We start from the raw sequence: 21,852 nt of genomic DNA, 5'->3' as shown, positions 1-21,852 counted from the left end.
GCTTTTATGACTATGGAACATTTCAAATGTGGTTGTATTAGATTCCTAGGGCTGCCAGAACAAATTACCACAACCTTGGTGGCTTAAAACAACAGAAATTTATTCTCTCAGCGTTCCGGAGCCTAGGAGTGCAAATCTGGTTGTCAGCAGGGCCATGATCCTTTCAAAGGCTCTAGGGAAGAATCCTTCCTTGCCTCTTCCAGTTTCTGGAAGGCAGTCCTTGGCTTGTGGCAGCAAAACTCCAATCTCTGCCTCCATTTTCACATGGTTTTCTACTTCCCGTCTGTCTCTCTCTTGTTTCTTCCTTCTCTTAGAAGGACACCATTCACTGCATTTAGGGTCCACCCTAATGCAGAATGATCTCATCTTAATTACATCTGCAAAGATCCTATTTCCAAACAAGGTCATATTCTGAGGTTCCAAGTGGACATGTTTTTTTTTGGACATTATTCAACCTATTAAAGTGGCTAAGAAATATTCTGCCAATTTATATACAAATTAGGACATAAAATGCACACATTTTTATTAATATTATAAAGTTATGTGAAAAAATGGCTTTCAGCTTTTGGAAAACCTATGTTTGAAATCTTCATGCTTTCCTTACATATTGATTCATATTTATATTCTGTTTATGTTCTATATAGATTTCTAGTTAGAATCTTGAAATGATTCTGTAGTGGTAAATAGTTTTGGGAACAAAAGTTGACTTCCTGTTCTACAGATCCTTCTATCATGATAGATGCATTAAGTAATCACTCAGTGTTACTTCCCTCATTCACATATCTGATGTGTCACACACTTCTGGAGATACAGATACAGCAGTAAACTAAACAGACTGACATTACCACTGTCAGGCAGAAAGGAAGAAAATAAAAGAACATAAAGAAGTAAGATATGTAATATGTCAGGTAAAAAGTGCAGTGGGGAAAAACCAAGCAGAAAAGAAAGATAAGGAGTGCATGGATAAGGAACAATTTATATTTTCAAATAGTGTCATCATGGAAGCCATACTCTTGTCAGTTACATTTGAAGAAATGCCTAAAAGTGGGAGGGATGGGGGACAGAAAACTGGAGAAAGAACATTACAGCAGAAGAGTCAGCAAATGCAAAGGCCCCGAGGTGGAAGACAACTGACATATTCCACGAATAGCAAAAAAGCCAGTATGAATGGAGTAAAATGAACAAGGGGAGATTAACAGGATACAAAGTTGGCAGGGTCTTCACTTATGGTATAGAACTTGGTTAGGCCCTTTAAGGACTTTAACTTTTACTCTGAGTGAGTCAGAGCCAACAAAGCGGTTTGAGCAGAGGAATGGCATTGCCTTAAGTCTTAAAAGAATCATTCTGGCTGAACAGATTATAGGTGAGCAAGGGTAGAAACAGGGAGACCAGTGAACTGGTGAGACATGCTTGAATTCTGAATATATTTCGAAGGAAGAATAAAATAGGATCTGCTAATATAAAATGTGAGAGGAGAAAAGTTAAGAATGACTAAGATTTTTGGCTTAAGCAACTGGACTGCTGGAGCTTCTAAAAACTGAGACAGAGAAGACTGCAAGAAGGGAAATTTTTGGTGGAAGATTAAGAGTTCAACTTTGAACACAGTTAAGTCTCCAAATCCAAAAGAATGTATATAATAAGCCTTGGTTGTAAATGTCTCAAAATTAAGATAAAGGTGTGAGGTGGATATATAAATTTGCAAGTCATAAAATTACAAGACAGCATATAGAATGGTGAGATCCCTGAAAGAGTGAGTATAGGTAAAGAACAGATAATTTCAATCCCGGTTCCTGAGCTACCTCAACAGTAAGAGGTGACGTGAAGAGAGGTATAACCTGCAAAAGAGACTGAGGAGGAGCCGTAAGTCAATGAGGTAGAAAATCAGGAGAGTATGATACTTTTGTTACTTGTCTTAGAGTGTATTTATTACCAGGCAGTAGGAATGATTAAGGTGTTTCAGATGTTATTCATAGATAAGTAGGATAAAAGTTGAGACTGGCCATTGGATTTAGTAAGACGGAAGCTGTAAGTGGTCTTCATGAAAGCCTTTTCGGTGAAGTCATAGTGGAGAGAAACAGACTGGAGTAGGCTTATATTTAAGGGAAACAATTCAAAACAGTGAGTCTAGAAAATAATTCTAAATTGCTTTATAGAGATGTCTGAACACTAAATGATACAGTGCATGATGTTTTGAGTGGAGGTCTTGGCATATAGCAGACAATAAGCAATAGCTCTAATGATGGTAAAGATGTTGATAATAAATGCACATGAAACTTCCAGTTCTCCAGGAGTAATTCTCACCTCTAGGAATTCTATCTTTTGAGATCTGGTTTGTATCTCATATAATAATAAGTAGAATGCCCAAAATAGGTAGATTAATAATGAAATAAATTATAACTTACAGGTTACATAAAAGAAAAAGAAAAACTACAATAGAAACATACTACATGGCAGAATATAATGAAGACAATTACAAGTGAGGAATTAATGAAGACTTTTGATATTTTTTATCCTCTCTTTTAAAAGTTAGAGGGAAACAAATTATGATGTATTAGATAAAACAATTTACTGGCTATACATTATTCTAAGAAATATTTAATGATGGAGGAAAATATCCAAAGTATAAAATCAGAGAATTAAAGTAGAATATAAAAATGAAATAAAAAGTGGGCTCCCTATTAGGAATATAAAGAAATAAGCCATAACTGTATTTTTAGTAATCTTGTGTGGTTGGTTAATTGGTATTTTTACATCCTTTCTTATATTCTTCTACACTGAAAATACATTTTCTTAAGTAAAGGTTAGGTGTTACTGTAACCTGAAAGAAGAATGAATCCCCCAAAAAGGGAATCAAGTATTATATTTAAGTGATTTTTTAATAAATAATATTTTAAAGTGTTTTTACTTAAAGGAATAAAATTGTGTTTTGAGAACTATTAACTTCAGATAAATTAGGGATCTCATGCACTCATTTCTTTTTGTATAGCTTTTTTAATGATTCCTAAAGCAGTATTTTTGGTGCATCTATTTAATCCTCAAAAGATGGAGAAACTTGAGATTGTTTGGATCAGATTTGTAGTTAAGGCCAGAGCCATGATAAAATCCAGATCTTCAACCACAGCACTCGTATTCTTGCCACTAAACCATTGTATCTCCAGTATCCCCACTCATTATACCAACCCAATAGAATCAGTGTGGCTGCCTTCTAAGAAAACTCACGTGAAAGTACTTCAAAAAAGTATGATATAGTTAATGCCAAATACAATTTTTAGACAAATATTCTGGCACATTTCCACAGTCTGAATCTATTTAGAAATATAGTGAGATTCAGTGATAATACAGTGTTTTCCATTCATAAATAAATCATGAAAAAAACCCTCAAAGTCTAGATACAGATGAAGAGTAGGTCTCCAAGTCTCTTATTTTCTACCAGGCCAGAGTGATAGAAGGAAACACATTAAAAGTAGCAAAGTCATTTTTTTTTGTTCTCTGTGAGTTATCATAACATTTTGTGTATATTTCCCTGTGCTATATAGTGTAGTCTTGTTTATCTATTCTACAATTTTGAAATCCCAGTCTATCCCTTCCCACCCTCCACCTCCCTGGTAACCACAAGTCTGTATTCTCTGTCTGTGAGTCTATTTCTGTCCTGTATTTACACTTTGTGTGTATGTGACAATGAGTGAGTATATGTCCATGAATGACTGAAAAATTGTGCTGAACACTGGAATTTGACACAACATTGTAAAATGATTATAAATCAGTAAAAATGTTAAAAAAAATAAAAGTAGCAAAGTCAAGACTAGAACTATAACAGTTCTATACCAGAGAACTCGTTCTCCAGACTAGAGCAGTTTGCAACTTGTCAAGTGTGTTTCATCAGATAAAGGTAAATAATCAAAATAGTTTAACTCTAGAATATGACTTAAAATCATATTTTTTTAATCAAATGGAATGGAATCAAATAAATAGACGATATAAAGACCCTGGTAGATATTAATTTTAACATTGCAAATCAGTAATGAGAGGGAAGACATGACCCAAGTGACTAATTACTGAAAAGAATACATCCTCATTATTACACAAAAATAAAATACCTATGGATAAAACCATTCAATGTGAAAAAAATTTTAAAACAAAAACACTCAAAGAATTTGTGATCACAACAACCTCTCAGTTCAGTCCTGATCTGGTCTTTCCTTGAATTACAGCCTAAAGTTTTTGGAGTTAACTGATACCACTAAATGTGTCTTAGAAACAGAATTTTACCACCTAGATCCTGTAATTGCTTAATATAGTCTACAATGTCTAATATCACATTCTTTAAGCCACCATCCATTTATCTTTACATTTCAAAAATCTGGACATGAGGCCAGCATATATTTATGCTCAGTATTTAACAGTAAAATTTTACTGTTAAGTACAACAAAACAATTTTTAAAAATTGTGATTGGAAAGTACTAGCATTAGCAAATATTTTTAATTGAGTTATAAATATCACGGTGAGATAATTATTCTTATATATTGATGATGAGATGTAAAGATTAATGGGCTTTCCCGGAAGTCATTAGAAATGTCTTATCAACTTTCCAAACCTGAAGAAGAAATTAGATATCCAAGTATAGGAAGCACAGAGGGTCCCAAACAAGAAGAACCTAAACAGACCCACACCAAGACATATTATAATCAGGATGGCCAGGGTTAAGGATAAAGAAATGATTCTAAAGGCAGCAAGAGAAAAACAGAGTTAGTTACAAGGGAGTCCCCATAACGCTTTCAGCTGATCTCCCTACACAACACTACAGGCCAGAAGGGAGTGGTGAGATATATACAAAGTCCTGAATGAAAAAAAAATGCAACCTAGGATACTTTATCCAGCAAGGCTAACCTTTTACAATAGAAGGAGATATAAAGAACTTCACAGACAAGAAAAAAAAAATTAAAAGAGTTTAGCACCAGTAAACCTATGCTAAAAGAAATATTGAAAGATCTACTCTAAATACAGAAAGGAGAAAACCATAATTGGAAAGGCAATAACTACAATGAATTACAACAGAATAAACAGGAAATTGTAAAAGAGACCATGTAGATCATTAAGGGTGGGGTAGTGTAGCAAGAAAATAGTTTTTTTTTCTTTTTTTTTTGTTTCTCAGTAGGATGGGTATGAGAGCATATATTACTATCTGTTTAAAACAGACAGATATAGTAATTGGTTAATATACATACAAAACAGGGTAACAACAAGTCACAAAAACTAAAAAGAAACCAATACAAATGAAAATTATCAAATCAACTGCAAAACTAAGTTCAAAATGGCAATAAACACACATCTATCAATAATTACTGTAAATGTCAATAGACTAAATGCTCCAATCAGAAGACATAGAGTGGCAGACTAGATAATAAAACAAGAACCTACAATATGCTGCATACAAGAGACCCACTTTAAGGAGAAGGACACACATAGATAGAAGAGTGAGAGGATGGAAAAAGATATTCCATGCAAATGGAAATGACAAGAAAGCAGGAGTAGCAATACTGATTTCAGACAACATAGACTTTAAAACAAAGTCCATAATGAAAGATATAAAATGTCCTTCTTTAATGATTAAAGGAGCAATACAAGATGAAAAATTAACATATATGCACCCAATATAGGATCACCTAAATACATAAATACAGATATACAAGGGAGAAATTGATGGGAATACAATCATTGTAGGAGACTAACATCCCATTAACATCACTGGACAGATCTTCAGACACAAAGCAACAGAGAAATTAAATGACACAATAGAACAATTAAACTTGGTTGGTATTTTCAGAACATTACATCCCCCCAAAATAGAATACACATTCCCTACAAGTGCACATGGAACATTTTCTAGGAAAGATCATGTACTTGGGCACAAAAGAAGGCTCAACAATTTTGGGAAGGTAGAAATTATTTCAAGCATCTTTTCTGACCACAGTGCCACTAAACTAGAAATCAACTACAGGAAAACAAAGGAGAAAAAAATGACAGCATAGAGATTAAACAACTTGCTACTAAAAAAACCAATGGGTCAATGATGAACTTGAAGATGAAATTTAAAAATATTTAGACAAATGACAATGAAAACACAACCACACAGAATCTGAGATGCAGCAAAGGCAGTGCTAAGAGGGAATAGTTCATAGTGATACAGGCCTTCCTCAAAAACAACAATCTCAAAAACTTCATTCATTTTCTTCAGTAATGCTTTGGCAACTCTGGGTCTTTTGTGATTCCATATACATTTTATTATGATTTGTTCTAGTTCTGTGAAATATGTCCTGGGTAATTTGCTAGGGATTGCATTAAATCTGTAGATTACCTTGGCAGCTGGAGGAATAACCCTCCCAGACTTCAGACAATACTGCAGAGCTACAGTCATCAAGACAGCATGGTATTGGTACAAAAACAGACATATGGATCAAAAGAACATAATAGAGAGCCCAGAAATAAACCCACAAACTTTTGGTCAATTAATCTTTGACAAAGGAGGCAAGAACATACAATGGAATAGACAGTCTCTTCAGCAAACGGTGTTGGGAAAACTGGACAGCAGCATGTAAATCAATGAAGTTAGAATACTCCCTCACACCATATCCCAAAATAAACTCAAAATGGTTTAAAGACTTAAACATAAGACAAGATACAGTAAACCTCCTAGAAGAAAACAAAGGCAAAAACATTATCTCACATACACCTCAGCAATGTTATCCTAAGGCAGTCTACCCAAGCATTAGAAATTAAAGCAAAAATAAACAAATGGGACCTAATTAAACTTGCAGGCTTTTGCACAGCAAAAGAAACCATAAGCAAAACAAAGAGACAACCTATGAAATGGGAGAAGATATTTGCAAAAGGTGAAATTGACAAGGGCTTAATCTCCAGAATATATAAACAGGTCATACAACTTAATAAGAAAAAAACAAAACAAACAACCCAGTCCAAAAATGGGCAGAAGAACTAACAAGCAATTCTCCAATGAAGATATACAGATGGCCATCAGGCACATGAAAAAATGCTCAATATCACTAATTATCAGAGAAATGCAAATCAAAACTACAGTGATGTATCACCTCACACCAATCAGAATGGTCATCATTCAAAAGTCTACAAATGATAAATGCTAGAGTCATTTGTAGTGCTAGAGAGTGTGTGGAGTAAAGGCAACCCTCCTACACTGTTGGTGGGAATGCAGTTTGGTGCAGGCATTGTGGAAAACACTGGAGATTCCTCAAAAGACTAAAAATACACCTATCATATGACCCAGCAATTCTACTTCTGGGCATATATCCAGAAGGAACCCTAATTCAAAAAGACACCTGCACCCCAATGTTCATAGCAGCACATTTACAATAGGCAAGACATAGAAACAACCTAAATGTCCATCAACAGATGACTAGATAAAGAAGCTGTGGTATATTTGTACAATGGAATACTACTCAGCCATAAAAATGACAACAGAATGCTATTTGCAGCAAGATGGATGTCCCTGGAGAATGTCATTCTAAGTGAAGTAAGCCAGAAAGAGAAAGAAAAATACTATATGATATCATTCTTATGTGAAATCTTTAAAAAAAAAAAGACATATGAACTTATATATAAAACAAACTTACAGACAGAATACAGACTTGTGGTTGCCAGGCGGAAGGGGGAGTGGGAAGGGATAAACTGGGTGTTCGAGATTTGCAGATACTGTCTGATAAATATAAAATAGGTAAGCCAGTTTATACTGTATAGCACTGGGAAATATATTAAGTGTCTTGTAGTAGCTCACAGTGAAAAAGAATATGAATATAAATATATGTATGTTCATGTATGACTGAAGAATTGTACTGTACACCAAAAACTGACACAACATTGTAAACTGACTATAACTCAATAAAAAAGAGAAATGTCTTATCAAGAGGCTTTTAACAGTATGTATGACTTTAAAAAATAAATCTCATAATCAAGAATCTAGCCCAGGAATATAATCAACATGTTTAAAGATAACTTCCTAAAAACGTTTATAACATTTAGTGGTAAAAAAATTAGCAGCAGTATACATGAAAATTAATAAAAATTAGTTAATTGTGGAAATTATGGTATATACATATGATAAAAGATTATCCAGTCATTAAAACTGTTTTGAAAAAATGTATACAGGACAAAATGTTTATATTTTACTGATAGAAAAAATTTTTAAATTCTATTTTAGTGTATTGGAAATTTATGAGTGGAATTCCAGATTATTTCTCTTCTTTAATTTGTACTTTATATTTTTCTACAAGAATTTTATTATCAGAAAAATTAATTAATGAATTATATTTTTTATTTGCCTTCAAGTTAAAATATCTAAGGAATATTTGGTTAGTGAGAGTTGGATACTTTTCAATTATATAACAAATTTCATATCAATTCTGTATAATATTCATTGAATTCTAGAAAGTTAACTGCAATATTTATAGATAAATCATACATATAAGCAGTAAAAAAACTGATACGTGCATACTGAGATATATTACATAAAAGTGTTGTTCTTATTTCTAAAGTCCATTCCTTTCTTATCTTCAAGGAACAAATGTTTCTGGAACAGCTGGGTATTTATTTGACTCTCCTCATACCATGTACAAAAATTAAATCTTACAAACTACAACCATAAATCTTCTAGAAAAAAATACAGCATGGCCTTGGCATAGGCAGAGATTTCTTAAATAGGGTACCAAAAGAACAATAAAAGAGAAAAAGATACACTGGACTTCATCAAAATAAAAAATCTCTACCCTTTGAAAGATATCACTTTTAAAAATTTAAAAGGCAAGCCGCAAACAACCCAGTTCCAAAATAGTCAAAAGAATCTGACAGACACTTCAGAAGTCTGGCCAAAAATACCCATGCAAAATGCTCAGTATCACTAGTTATCATGACATGCAAATTAAAACCACAATGAGATATCATTACAAACTTATTAAATCGGCTAAAATTAAAAACACTGATCATAATGTGTTGGCCAGGATGTGGAGTAACTAGATCTCTCCTACACTGCTGATGGGAATAGCAGATAGTCTCACAACTTGGGAAACAGACTGGCACTATCTTACAATATTAAAAAATACCTAGCATACAACTGAGCACTACCACTCCTTGATATTTACCCAAGAGTTGTAAAAACATATGTCCACATATGTAAAGAAAGACCTGTGTACAGATGAAGCAACTTTATTCACAGTAGCCGTGGAGAGAACCCAAATGCCCATGAACAGGGGCAAGGATAAGCAAGTTATAATATACACATACACCAGAATAGGTCTCAACAATAGAACCTCTCATACACTCAACACCGTGGATTAATCTCCAAACTTTTATGTTGAGCAAAAGTAACCAGACTCACAAGAATTCATAGTGTATCATTCGTCAGATTTTCTGAAATGGCAAAACTAACCAGAGGTCTCAGAAATCACATCAGTAGCTGGGACTAAAGCAGAGGGACTTACTGCACAGAGGAGTATGGAGGAACATTTTAGGGGGGATCATCCTTGAGAGGTTAAACTCTGGGATTCATTTGCCAAAACTCATCAAATTGCACACAAAGTGGAGCATTATGTTAGACCTCAATACAATTTAATATTCCTTAACTAGCTACTGTCCTCAATCACTCACACAGCTTTATTTATAGAGAGCCTTACTTATTGACTAACCCTGGGTCTTGTTCTACAATTGCATCACTTTATTCTTGACTTAAGTCGTTTTCCTTTTTGGTTGGATTTTTCTCTTTTAAAGCCTTCCAATATTATTCTTTAATTCAGTTTCCATCATCTCCATTTTCCCTATCTTCTCTTTACAGGTGAATAAAATATACCACACACCTACCTCTTTTTCAACACCCCAATCCAACTTTGATAAACATTCTTCTGTGCCCTCTATGTATTCAGTCCACACATCCTACGTGATCTGCCTACTCCTCCAGAGCTCTCGTCAATGACAGAACTACCACCTGTCAACACGCAGTGATCTTACGTGCCCTGCATCACAGAGACAGTGTACAACAGTGCAACACAAGACAGATTCTGAGGGGGAAAAAAGAGAGTCCTTTGGCTATACAGTTGCCAATTTGGGCTGTAAAATTACATGAGCCAACAAAAGATTTGACTGTGTGTAGACAATAACAACAACAAAAATACGTCTACCATGATAATTGAGGCATTTCAAGTTTCTTAATCATCAACCTATACTGGATGCTTTATAGTCATGCAAACACTGAGAAAGCGCCGAGTGGATCCTGCATTCATTCTTCATTCAACAATTACTCATCAAGCACCCACCATGAGCAGTTTGTCTCTGCCGCAACACAGCTTTAGGTAGAGATAAAATTTTTCATTTCCATTTTATTGGTGGTCTCTTTGGTAAAAAGTTTTGTTCTCCATTCTCTACTCAGATCACCTCTAGTCTTCATGGAATTGAAAATTAGATCTTGCCCTCAAAAGACAGATATTGTCTTACTGATGTTTTTCACTTTATTTCATATGTTCTCTCTCCTCCTGATAGCAAAGCATTAATAATGCTGACATTTCATTCATATAACTCTGACTTCCTTTCTCCCCCTCTAAACATGAAAATAAGAACGATCCTTTATTTTTCTGTTCCCAGCTCTGACACAAACCAAGCACTCAAATGTGTGCTGAGTGAACTGTCTCATCTTACTTCACACTAATAAGTAAAAATTTTTAGTAGTTACTTTGTAAAATAATATCTTAACTTGATATTACAAAACAGAAAACTTTCTTGTTCCTGCCAATTAATTTGCAGAGTGTAGCATTTAAATGAATTTATTTACCATCTAATTGAAGTGGTTTTAATTAACAAATAAACCTTTAGTTCTGAATCATTATTTAAGATAAAAATATCTCAGTGCTATTGTCTTGCATATGTAATAACACTGCCTTCTCTTTCTAAACTTCACCTGGTGATAAACACATCACTTCTTTTCTAGACACTTTCAATGGTTCCACAATTCCTAGCAAACAGCTAAAAATTCCTTTCCCCAGCACTCAAAGTCCTTCAAAATCCTCGCTTTCAACCTGAAATCCAGAAATCCCCATCATGTCTGATTCTGCCCCAATCAGCCAATTCACTGATCTCTTATATCCTCATTTTGGAAACGCCAATAGCTCTCTCCTGGTAATTTATTGCCTCCTGGTACCCACTCCCTCCTAATTTTCACATGTCCACATAATTTACATACTTCAGGGCTTCTCACAGCAGTTCACCTGGTATCTCTTACAGCAGCCCTTTCTGTTCTGTAATGTAGCTATTTACAGACGCGTCCTGTCTCCACTAGACTGTGTGATTCTTGAAGGCAGATGTTCTATTTGATTAAATTCTGTCTATTTCATAGTACCTAGCCTAGTACTTTTATTGAATACTGGATGAAAAAAAAATTGTATCAATCACTCTTACTAAGTTTTGGGGAAAAAACAGTGCTTCACTACTGATCACAACCTTTAACCACTCTTCCTAAGACTTCAGAGGCTTGGACCCAAAGGAAACTGCTGAGGAAAATTGCCACCTAAATTAATTAGTATACTGTAGAAACACAATCATTGTAAAATTGCTAGTCTGAAAGCCTGACTTTCAGTTAGGTTAAGCCTGCCAGAGCACTTTTCTCCTAAGCTATAATCAAATAAGACAATTTTTTACCCAAGGTCAGTGGCCGCCTCCTTCTTTGCCCTCCAGAAATATCCCTATATGTGTAAATATTTTATAAATAGTATAGAAGCATTATGATTATTTTGCCTTAAAGGAGTCTAGGCACACCTGAGTCCAGGACATAGCGTAACACTGTGGTTCAAAGTCCGGGCTCAGAAGTCTGACAAACTAGGCTGAGTCCTTTTCCCCTCTTATCATTTTTGTGACCTCAAGGAAATTAATTAACCTTTTCAGATCTCAGTTTCTTATATGTAAATGAGGATAATATAGTCTCTACCCTCAATGCTACTTTGAGAATTAATCGAAATAACGTACATAAAGCAGCTGGCTCAGTAACCCTCATAATTGTTCAGTATTACAGTGTATTTTTCTTCCTGACTTTGATACGTCTGTGTGGACTGGAGACGGGAGCAGGATGAATTGTGAATACAAGTATGCAAGGCAAAAGCAAATATCAAAGGTCAAAAGTGTATAAGGTCTATTAATTTTTGAACACTATTTAAAAAGTATCTAGGAAATGCATGCCGTTAATCCATTGCTGACTATGTCTCTATGCCCCACTTTTTGTGTGACTATAAATACTGTCACCTGAAAGTTTCGGTGGTCACCATCATTCATGCAGGGCAACTCTGATACTGATACTGACAATGCATCTTAGTCAGTCACACTCTTCTGCCAACCCCCGCCCTCCATATTTTTTAAAAAACAAGGAAAATATGGTATTTTAAGACCTTGATTTACCAGTTTTCAGTTTCTTCTCTCACCTACACACAGGAACTCCCTCCTAAAGTACTAAAGATTAATCAATCAACAAACATTTACTATGTAATGAATGAGTATATGGCTAGGTGTTAATGTTACAAGGAGCTCATTTAGAAACAGACAGAAGAAAGGGCTGACACAATAGCCAACAGTCAAAAATCCAAGACAGCAAGGCGACCTGTGTCCCCAGATTTATGAGAAGAAACCAGGAGTCTCCCAGGCAAGAGCAAGGAGAACATGGAGGTATGGAATTGAGATTACCAGTCAACAATCCCACTCACTTTCTTGACTTCCCCCAATTCAGAGCAGCAGTAAGGAGGTCCTGAGGGACACAGGTGGGTGAAAGTAACCTTAAAATGCAGACAAGGTGGTACTGTTTCATAAGTGATCTGAAACCCAAGGGTCCCTAGAAAATATTTTCCTGGCTGGGGTTTATACATCCTACCAGCCAGGGAGATTTGGCCGGGTCTAGGATGTCTCTGAGAGTGAGGATGAAACTCTCAAGTTTTCAGAATATGTACTCCATTCTGGTACCTCAGTGAAAGCATGGCACCTGAGTTCCAATGCAAACTGGCATTAATTGGTAAGAATCTTGTATTGAACTTACATTATCATAACCAAATCCTGTTCTATTGGCTGTTAAACTTCTGGCACTTCCTCTTAACCTCACTGTGAAATGATAGAAGATATAAAAATCGTCTCTACCTCCAGTTCCTGGCACACAGCTCCTCTAACCCTTGTAACTGCCTAAGTGATGAGAGCACTAGAAGCATCTTTTGTTCTAAAGTTTGGGCTTTAACCCCGGCCCCTGACACACAGCAACTCGATCCCTTGGAATTTCCTGGGTGATAGGAGCATCTTTTGTTCCAATGAGGCAACTTTGGGGAGGCTCCTATATATTTCCTGATTGGGGGCTGGTCACCAGAAAGGCCAAGGCTGAAACATTCAGCCCCACCCCCCACCCCCCAGGAAGGGGAGAGGAGCTAGAGACTGAGTTGATGACCAGTCACACCTATGTGATGAAACCTCCGTAAGAATCCCAGAAGTATGGGGGGCTCTGGCAGTCTCCGGGTTGGTGAACACATCTACACGACAGGAGGTCCATGCACCCCAACTCCATGGGCACAGGAGCTCCTGCCCTTGGGACTCTTCTGGACCTCACCCTACATAACTCTTCATCTGGCTGTTCATTCATATCCTTCACTCCATCTTTTATAACAAATTGGTAAATGTATATAAGCATTTCCCTGAGCTCTGTGAGACATCCTAACAAATTACTGAACTCAAGAAGGGGTCATGGAAATGCCAATTTATAGCTGGTGCGTCATAAGTTCTGGTGACAACCTGGGACCTGCAATCGGTTTCTGCAGTTGGGGCAGCCTTGTGGGACTGAGCCCTTAACTTATGGGATACGACGCTACTCCAGTAGACAGTGTCAGAACTGTAGGGCACCCAGCTAGTGTTGCAGAGAACTGCTTGGCGAGGGGAAAAGAAAACCCACATACCTGGGGTTAGAAGTATGGTATGTGTGTTTAAAGGAGAAACATGGAAGTGTTTTCCCCACATGCTGACTCTGCCTCAGTTTCCTTACACGTAAAAGAAGAATGTCTACTTCAGCATTTTACGAAAATGTAACATATGTAAATAATGTAGAATAATAACAGCTTATCATTATTTTTGTTATCATTATTGACTAGTGTACTTTGTTTACGTATAAGCAGCAATTCTTTCTTAGATATTTCCTTCCCTTTTTTGAAGGTAAATTTTATTTCATTTCCTAAGTCTCTGTATTATGTTCAAGATTCAGGATCAGATAAAGAATGGCAGGTTCCTTCCCTTCTTGGATATGGTAACTGTATGTCCCTTTCGTCCTCTGATGACGAGAAGGCTCTTTGGGCTTTCCAAGCAGATCCCTGCCCATCATGTCACTTCCCCATCACCACTTCTTACACTGCACATTACCTACGGACTGCTCAAAAGCTAGATACAAAAATAGTTCCCGTTCCACAGTTTTGTTGGGGAAAAAAAAAGCTGTAAGTATAGTCCTTCATTTGGAGACGAGCATGATTTAAAACCATGGCTCATACTCATTTCATTTTACAGGTGGTGACTGGGGCCCAGGGAGACTAATTAACGTGCCAGAGGACACGGCCCTCAGTGGAGGAGCCGGATCCCCTATCACAGGGCTCATGCACACTGGCCCCAGAACCTCTCATTTCCCCCCAGTGTGGGCAGGGGCACTGCAGCAGCACTGGTCTCTTAAATACCCATTCTCTCAAAGCTGGGAGTAGCTCCACGTAGTATTCCACACCAGTTAGGAGTTCAAAATACCCTTCAGTGCCTTTTAGCTCTAGGCAGCCCAAGAGTGGCATCAAAGAGTTAATGTCTCCCCTAACAAGAACTTACGTTATCCAAAAACAATCCTTTAGAAAATAGGAAAAGGAATCATGGGTCTGTATCTAATACTAGAACAAGTCTACATGCTCCCATAAAGTCCCTGAAATAATCATTTTTTACAGCACCATTCAATAATTGATGTGTTAAATGATCATGCTGACTCCGAATCAAAGATTCAGTTGTATTCCATATACTCCATTTAGTAAGGAAGAGAAGAATGTAACCCATTGTAGGAAAAAAAGTGATGGTTTTTAAATTTTATACTTAGTTTAATTTTGTAGTCAACTTCCTACTGAACAATTCCATCCAGCGGCCTAATATGTGTCTCAAATTCAACACAACCAAAATAAACTCAATATCCACCCTCAAATCATCTCGCCCTACAATCTCCTCTCTCAGGAAACTGGATCAAGTAAGTCCCTGCAAGAAACCCAAGACTTGTCCTTGACACTTCCATCGCCTACACCCACCAGAGCCAGTCCAGCATCTAGCTCTCTTACTCCCACATCTCAAAATACCTCTGCATTTTACCCACTTCTTCTCCTCACAGGCACTACTCTGCTCTAGGCAGGCATCACGTCCTACACAGAATTCATGAAAGGCTACCACAACTTCCTACCCAGCCTCCCTGAAGAGACAGGCTCTTCCTCAACCTCTTCTCTACACGCGATCTTCCCATAACACAAGAGGTAATCATGTCTGCTATCTTTTAAACCCATTCAGTGGCTTCTCAACTTTTAAATCCATTCAGTGGCTCTTATTCATTCACCTAGTTATCCCTATTATGTAACAGACACATCAAACCCACATGCAAAACAAACCCAGGCCCCCAGTAATGCCCTACATTCAGTCAGAATATTCGCCCTCATCCCATGCCCCTGACTCCCTGACACAGACAATCATGATCCTAAATCCCATGTTCATAATTAGCCTCATTTGCTTTACATAAAGGCTTGTTGTGTCTCTATATAGTCCTAACATATGTATTTTTACATTTTAGTTTTAGCTTTTCAAACTGTATCATGCTATGTACCATCTCTGAAAGATGTAACTTTTATACTTAACTTACCATTGTTATCATCAAGATTAATTCATATTGGTGCAGGCTGCTGTAGTTCATTCATTTTTACTATTATATATATTATTCTCTCACATTTATGTACCACTATTGATTCATCAGCTTTTCCATTAATGGGCCTATGGGTTATTTTGAGCTTTTATTTTTATGAGCACTAGTGCTATGAAAAATTTCTATCTGTGGAAAAAATATTCTTAAGTATATGACTGAATGCTGGGTCATCCATAAATTTCAGATTTCAGAGATAATGCCAAACTGTCATCTGAAATTACTAATAAAAATGTAGAGAAGCATCACCTCCAAAAATTGGTATTATCAGCCTTTTTAATTCTTGCCAATTGAACAGATATAAATATGTCATTGCAGTCTTGGTGTGCATTTCTGTGATCATAATTAATGTCAAATATTTTTTTCACAAGTTTTTTTGTTATATGTGTTTACTTTTTCAAGACATGTCTATTGCCCATTTTTTCTTATTGGTCTGTGTGGGCTTTTCTTATTAATAGGAGTTATTTTTATATGCTTGAAAATAATCTCAGATATGTGTACCTTGAACATCTTCTACAGTTTGTAACTTTTCTTTTTACTTTAAGGTCTATTTAAGTGAACCAACTTTCTCAATTTTAATATAGTCAAATTTATCAGTATTTTATTTTATGGTCAATGAGTTTGGATAGTTATTTCAGAATTTTTCCTTCATTTAAGATCTTACAATGCCTAATTTTTTTTTCTGCTTAAAGTTTAGTTTTCTTGATATTAATATATCCAAATATATCCTGGTTTATGACATGAGTTAAGCATCCAATTTCACCTGTTTTCCATATGGATTACCATTTTATTTTCAGCTCTATTTATCAAAAGAGCCCTCTTTCCCCCCACGGATCTGCAGTGCTCCTCTGTCACGTACTGAATGGTTCAAACTTGTGGATATATTCCAGAGTCTCTGTTCTGTTCCACTGGGCAACTTGTCTACCCTTTGTACCAACAGTACAGTCTTAATCACTCTAATTTTATAAACTGTATGTATTTTTCCCTTTCAGAAGTATCCTGGGTGTTCTGTAATTTTTTACCATTCCATAAGAATTTTTCTTCTTTAACTAGTGATTTCTGCCTTTTATTGTTTAGACCTCAGTTTAAATGCCACAGCCTCTGTGGAATTTTATCTAAGACCCTAGATCCATTTCTAATACCTTAGATGCGTGTCATTCTCCTACATCCCAATACTCATTATGCCTTGTAATCATTTGTAAATTACATTTTTAAGCGAGAGAGAGATGTTTATTACTGAGTAAAAGTTCCTCGACAACAGCGACCTCAGTTCTCTTATATCTCCAGGTCTTAGCACACAGGAGGCGTGTTAACTACTAAATTTTTTTAAAGTCACTTCTTTTTGGGAGGCTACACCCAGAACACCTGCCCCCTGCTGGGGACCTGGAGACTGGGGGAGTCTCATCCAGCCCTTGCACCCACCTTCACATATTCAGCAAGTACTGTGAGCCACTACTCCACTGAGGGGCTTATGCACATCATCACATTTAATTCCCAGGGCAACCCTGGGAAGCAGGATTTATTGCCGCTAAGGTTTTCATCTTAAGAGAGAACACCAAGATTTTGTTAAAAATATGCTAAACGTCACACAACTAATTCAAGGGGGAGGAGGTAAGGACCAGATTGGTCAGCAAAGCTGGGCGTTTAACTCTGAGGTAATCCTGTTATACCACCTGTGAAGTCGGGGGTGCTGATGCTTGGGTTTGGTTTTTTTCCACCTACTATTGGGCTATGTTCTTCTTTTTGATTTAGATATAATTGACACACAATTCTGTGCAAGTATAAGATGTATAACATTTTAACTTGACAGAAACTTAACAAAATTGATGATTTGGTGAATGAGTGAACATATCTCAAAAATTAATGCAGAGTGTATGCTAATATTGGGTACTTAAAAATTGTTTAAAATGTAGAACTAGAAGGGATCTTAGAAACCACTCAGTCCAAACCCTCTGTTTTAATAATGGAGACACATAGGTCCAGAAAGATCAACTTTTTTGTCAAAAAGCCTGTTTTTAACATAGCTAGAACCGGAAAATTTCAGTCAAATGCACTTTGCACAACATCACCTACCTATAAATAAAATATTATTTTAAATACATGGCACAAATTCCTAAAGAAATTAATATTCTGAAGTAATAAGTAACAATAGAAGATGAAATTAAAATCATAGTCTAAATTTCATTTTTTTAAGACCAATATTAGTATAATGCTAGCATATAACGCTAATAACCAAGTCTTAAAAATAGAGAGAATATAGTTTCATATTACAATTTAAGTACAAGGAAAATTACTATTTTTGCCTTGTATCATTAAATTTTATATTTTGAGATCTGAAACTGAGCATTAAGAACCTAAATCAGAAAAACTGCTTTTTTGGTACTTCCAGAAAAGGCTGTCATAGTTTTGCTGAATCAGATTATAACATTTTTTGTGACCAATCTAGATGTCTCCTCTCAACAAATGACACAGTGATCATACTAAACTGATGTTATCCATCAAAACACACTTCCACTTTCAGCCAAGCAGCAGCTCAGCTGGTTTAACAGAGAAGCAGAAGGCTGATTTATTCTGGGATTTTAACCAAAGGTCAGCAAATCAACCCCCATGTTCATTTATCAAAAAGTGATGGACTCATAAAGTTCTCCTGTTTGAATAATTTTAGTATAAAGGCATAAAAAATGCATATAAATGACCTAAGTGGGTCTAGACTCCGTCACTTCCAAAGGACTTCTCTGTTCTTTGTACTATTCAAAAACTACAGTGAGAGAGTTAGACTCATTTTGAAAAGAGGATGATCAGAATTTCTTCAGTTGGGCCAGAGCATTATTGCAAAGCAAACTTAAGATGTCCAACAAACTCTTTTAACAAAAATTAATTTTTGGAAATGCTTTTCCACGTTTCCCTAAACCTCCTACCATGAGATAATATTGATGAAATTATTTTTATTAGCATATTTTAATTCATAATCTCAAAAATATCTGTCATATTAAAAGCAGACTGCATTCACTAAATCAGCGCAAATCTCAAAGATTCACTCTTTCAAAAGGTACATATTAACCGGGACTCAAAGTTTACCTTTGGTTATGTTTATAAAGAAACGTTTTGCTAAGCAGAGAATTGATGTAAGCTAGATTTTAAGGAAAAAAATGTTTAATTCAATTAGAATAAAACTAATTTCAAGCACGCTTAGGTACTTTAGAAGCACTCAATTACTAGGAACACTTCAGAAATAAATTAATAGATATACAAGTCAACAGAAAGCACAGAAAAAAGTTATTTGGAATAACTGTAGGAAATGAATCTCTCTGACTTGACTTAATAAATCACCATTTATATAAATCATGTTTCTTGAGCATTTACTCTTCTTTAGTCATTGAAACTGGTTTCTAAAGAGTGCATATTGTATTAAAGGGACTTTATAAAATACTTGAAATTCTCTTTTTGCTTGTAACATGAGGCAACAATCTGGTAACCCCCAGGTTAAATCTGGCCACCAACACTTGTTTTGTTAAAAAAACAAAATGTTGCCTTTTTTTTAATAATTGCTTTTGGAAGTTTTGAGGGGTGTCACGTAGTCTCATTTTGCTATAGTCCTCACCATCTCACTTTAGTAGTTTTCCCCTTTTATGTTACATGCTTGGTATCTAAAGGCTTACGTTTCTGGAAGCCTAAATTTAACATTATGTCCAGTTTGAATGTTCACTAAATTGATCTTTCCACCCAGTCACAAAATGTTGGAATTCTTAGAACTGGAAGGTACCTTAGAGGTTAGCTAACTCTTGTCATTTCTTCCAACAGGATGCCAAAGGTCAAGAAAAGTAAAGCAGCTTTCCCACCGTTAAATGTATGTTAATAGTTCTGCCAAAATGCTCTTCTAAGTCGATAAACTTAACTCCTATTTTGAAATTTCACGATTTGTCGTAAGTCACTACCATTCTCATCTCTATAAAAGACACTTGCTTTGTAAGCACTTACCCCTGAGTGCAGGTAGCAGGGATCTCTCCTTCTTGTCGTCACATTTGTTACATTCGCTGAAGTACAGGAGTAAGAAGACGTCGACGAGAACCCACATCAGCGACGTGGCTAGAACCACCTTGCAGTAAACAAACCTCCTCATCTCTTTCCTTGATTTCTAGTTAACAGAGAGATCGAAGACAGACACGACTCTGATAAATCCAAGCCACGAGGGTGAACTCCAGGATAAAAGCAGGATGCACCCCACTGTATTAAAAAAAGAAAGAAGAAAGAAAGAAAGAAAATTACTTATTGCAGTTTGTTTTACATAAATGTGATACAACATGAAATCTATGACTTATTTAATGCTCCCATATGTATCAGCATTTGGCCTTCAAATTCAGAATGAAAAGCCCAAGTCAGTGACAGCTGTAAGCAAGCCAGGTGGCTAGAACTCTACCAACTAATCCCAGATCTGCCACCACCCTGCAGGGCCCTTGACAACTACTTGATTTCTTTCTGTTGAACTGCCTTTTCCTTAAAGTCCTATCGTGATATTCTGTGGAGCACCAGGTTGTGAAATAGTGCAGTTCTGAATTTAGCATGACTCAGCACTTGTAAGGAGCCGATACTGCTGAACTAGAAGTTCATTCTGGATTACAATACATTGCAGTGGTAAGAGCTGGCCTTTATACACACATAGGCCTGGCACTATTCACTTCTTATAACTTCCTTTCCAATTCTAGGGAAGACTTTCTAAGCCTCAGTTGTCTCATCTATGAAATGAAAATAACAATGCCAAACCTACAGACTTGCTATGAGGACCAAGTACGATAATGCTTGTAAACCATCTTACAGAACACATGGTTATTATTATTAAGGTATAAAACAAAGTAATTCTCAAATTCTCAAAAAGGACAATTACAGGAAATAAGTCACCAGTTATTTAGCCTTAAAAACCCCATCTGGTCTGCACAGAAAGTATCCACTACAGATGTGCATTTGAGAAAGAGTAGCACACACTCAAAAAAGTTATCAGAGGATAATTTCAGAGGATAACACCTTAATGTAAAGTGACTTAAAATAGCTAGAGCAAGAATTCTAAAGGTGTAACAAAAATGTGTGTGCAATTATTGAGAGAGATTCAGAGAAAGTGTACAATTAATACTATACACATATTTGTTTTATTTATACTACATATATACAGAAATAAATTAACATGATAGTTATTGTTCTGTCTATACAATAACTGTATCAAACCAAAAACAGTCTCATATCATTTGCTACATTAAAATAATAGGACCTGAAGTATAAATTTATTGATGTGAATAAGATAAGTAACAGTTTTGACAGATATTTGAGGAGAACAGCTATTAAATACAAAGATACTTGGACTGTGTTAGAAACACTTGTCTCAAAATAAAAAAACATCAAAGTACAATTTGCTGAAGCAGAAGCTCTTTAAATTAATGGCAGCTGCCTTTGCATCATAAAGCAACACAAATGCTGTTGCCTAACCAGATGAGTAATACATTCAAAATTTACATAAAGTGACAATTTTTAAAAAACACTGAAACAGTGTCTGCTTTTAATATTTACATAAAATTTACATTTATTTAACACATATTTTAAAAAGAAAGATACAAAATGTACAAACTTAAGGACTACACGATATTTGGGTTTTGTTATTTTTCTTGGAAAAATGGCATGCTAATTTCATTTCAACTTCATTTCTCTGTAAAAATTATAACTAAACACTAGAACACAACCTCTAAACTTGGCAACGGGGCTTGTTGTAACATAACATATACGTAGGTTACTTTGTTTGTTGTAACATAACATATAAGATGGTACTTTATGTCTACATCCCTGAATGTGAGATTTGAAACCA

At 35.8% G+C, this 21,852-nt stretch overlaps 1 protein-coding gene across 4 annotated transcripts in view; it reads right to left on the bottom strand.

Annotated features, from left to right (window-relative positions):
• Positions 1-21,852, bottom strand: part of GALNT13 (polypeptide N-acetylgalactosaminyltransferase 13) — a 457,095-nt gene that overhangs the window by 376,019 nt on the left and 59,224 nt on the right. For all 4 annotated transcript variants that reach the window (XM_072960978.1, XM_072960979.1, XM_072960976.1 and 1 more), the window contains exon 3: positions 19,983-20,228. In XM_072960978.1, the coding sequence (XP_072817079.1) occupies positions 19,983-20,124 (142 nt within the window). In that variant the 5' untranslated portion in view covers positions 20,125-20,228. The remainder of the gene's footprint in view (positions 1-19,982; positions 20,229-21,852) is intronic.

This window comes from Vicugna pacos, chromosome 5 (assembly GCF_048564905.1).
Source record: "Vicugna pacos chromosome 5, VicPac4, whole genome shotgun sequence".
In the NCBI taxonomy this organism is placed as follows: Eukaryota; Metazoa; Chordata; class Mammalia; order Artiodactyla; family Camelidae; genus Vicugna; species Vicugna pacos.
This window is presented reverse-complemented; position numbering and strand designations above follow the sequence as displayed.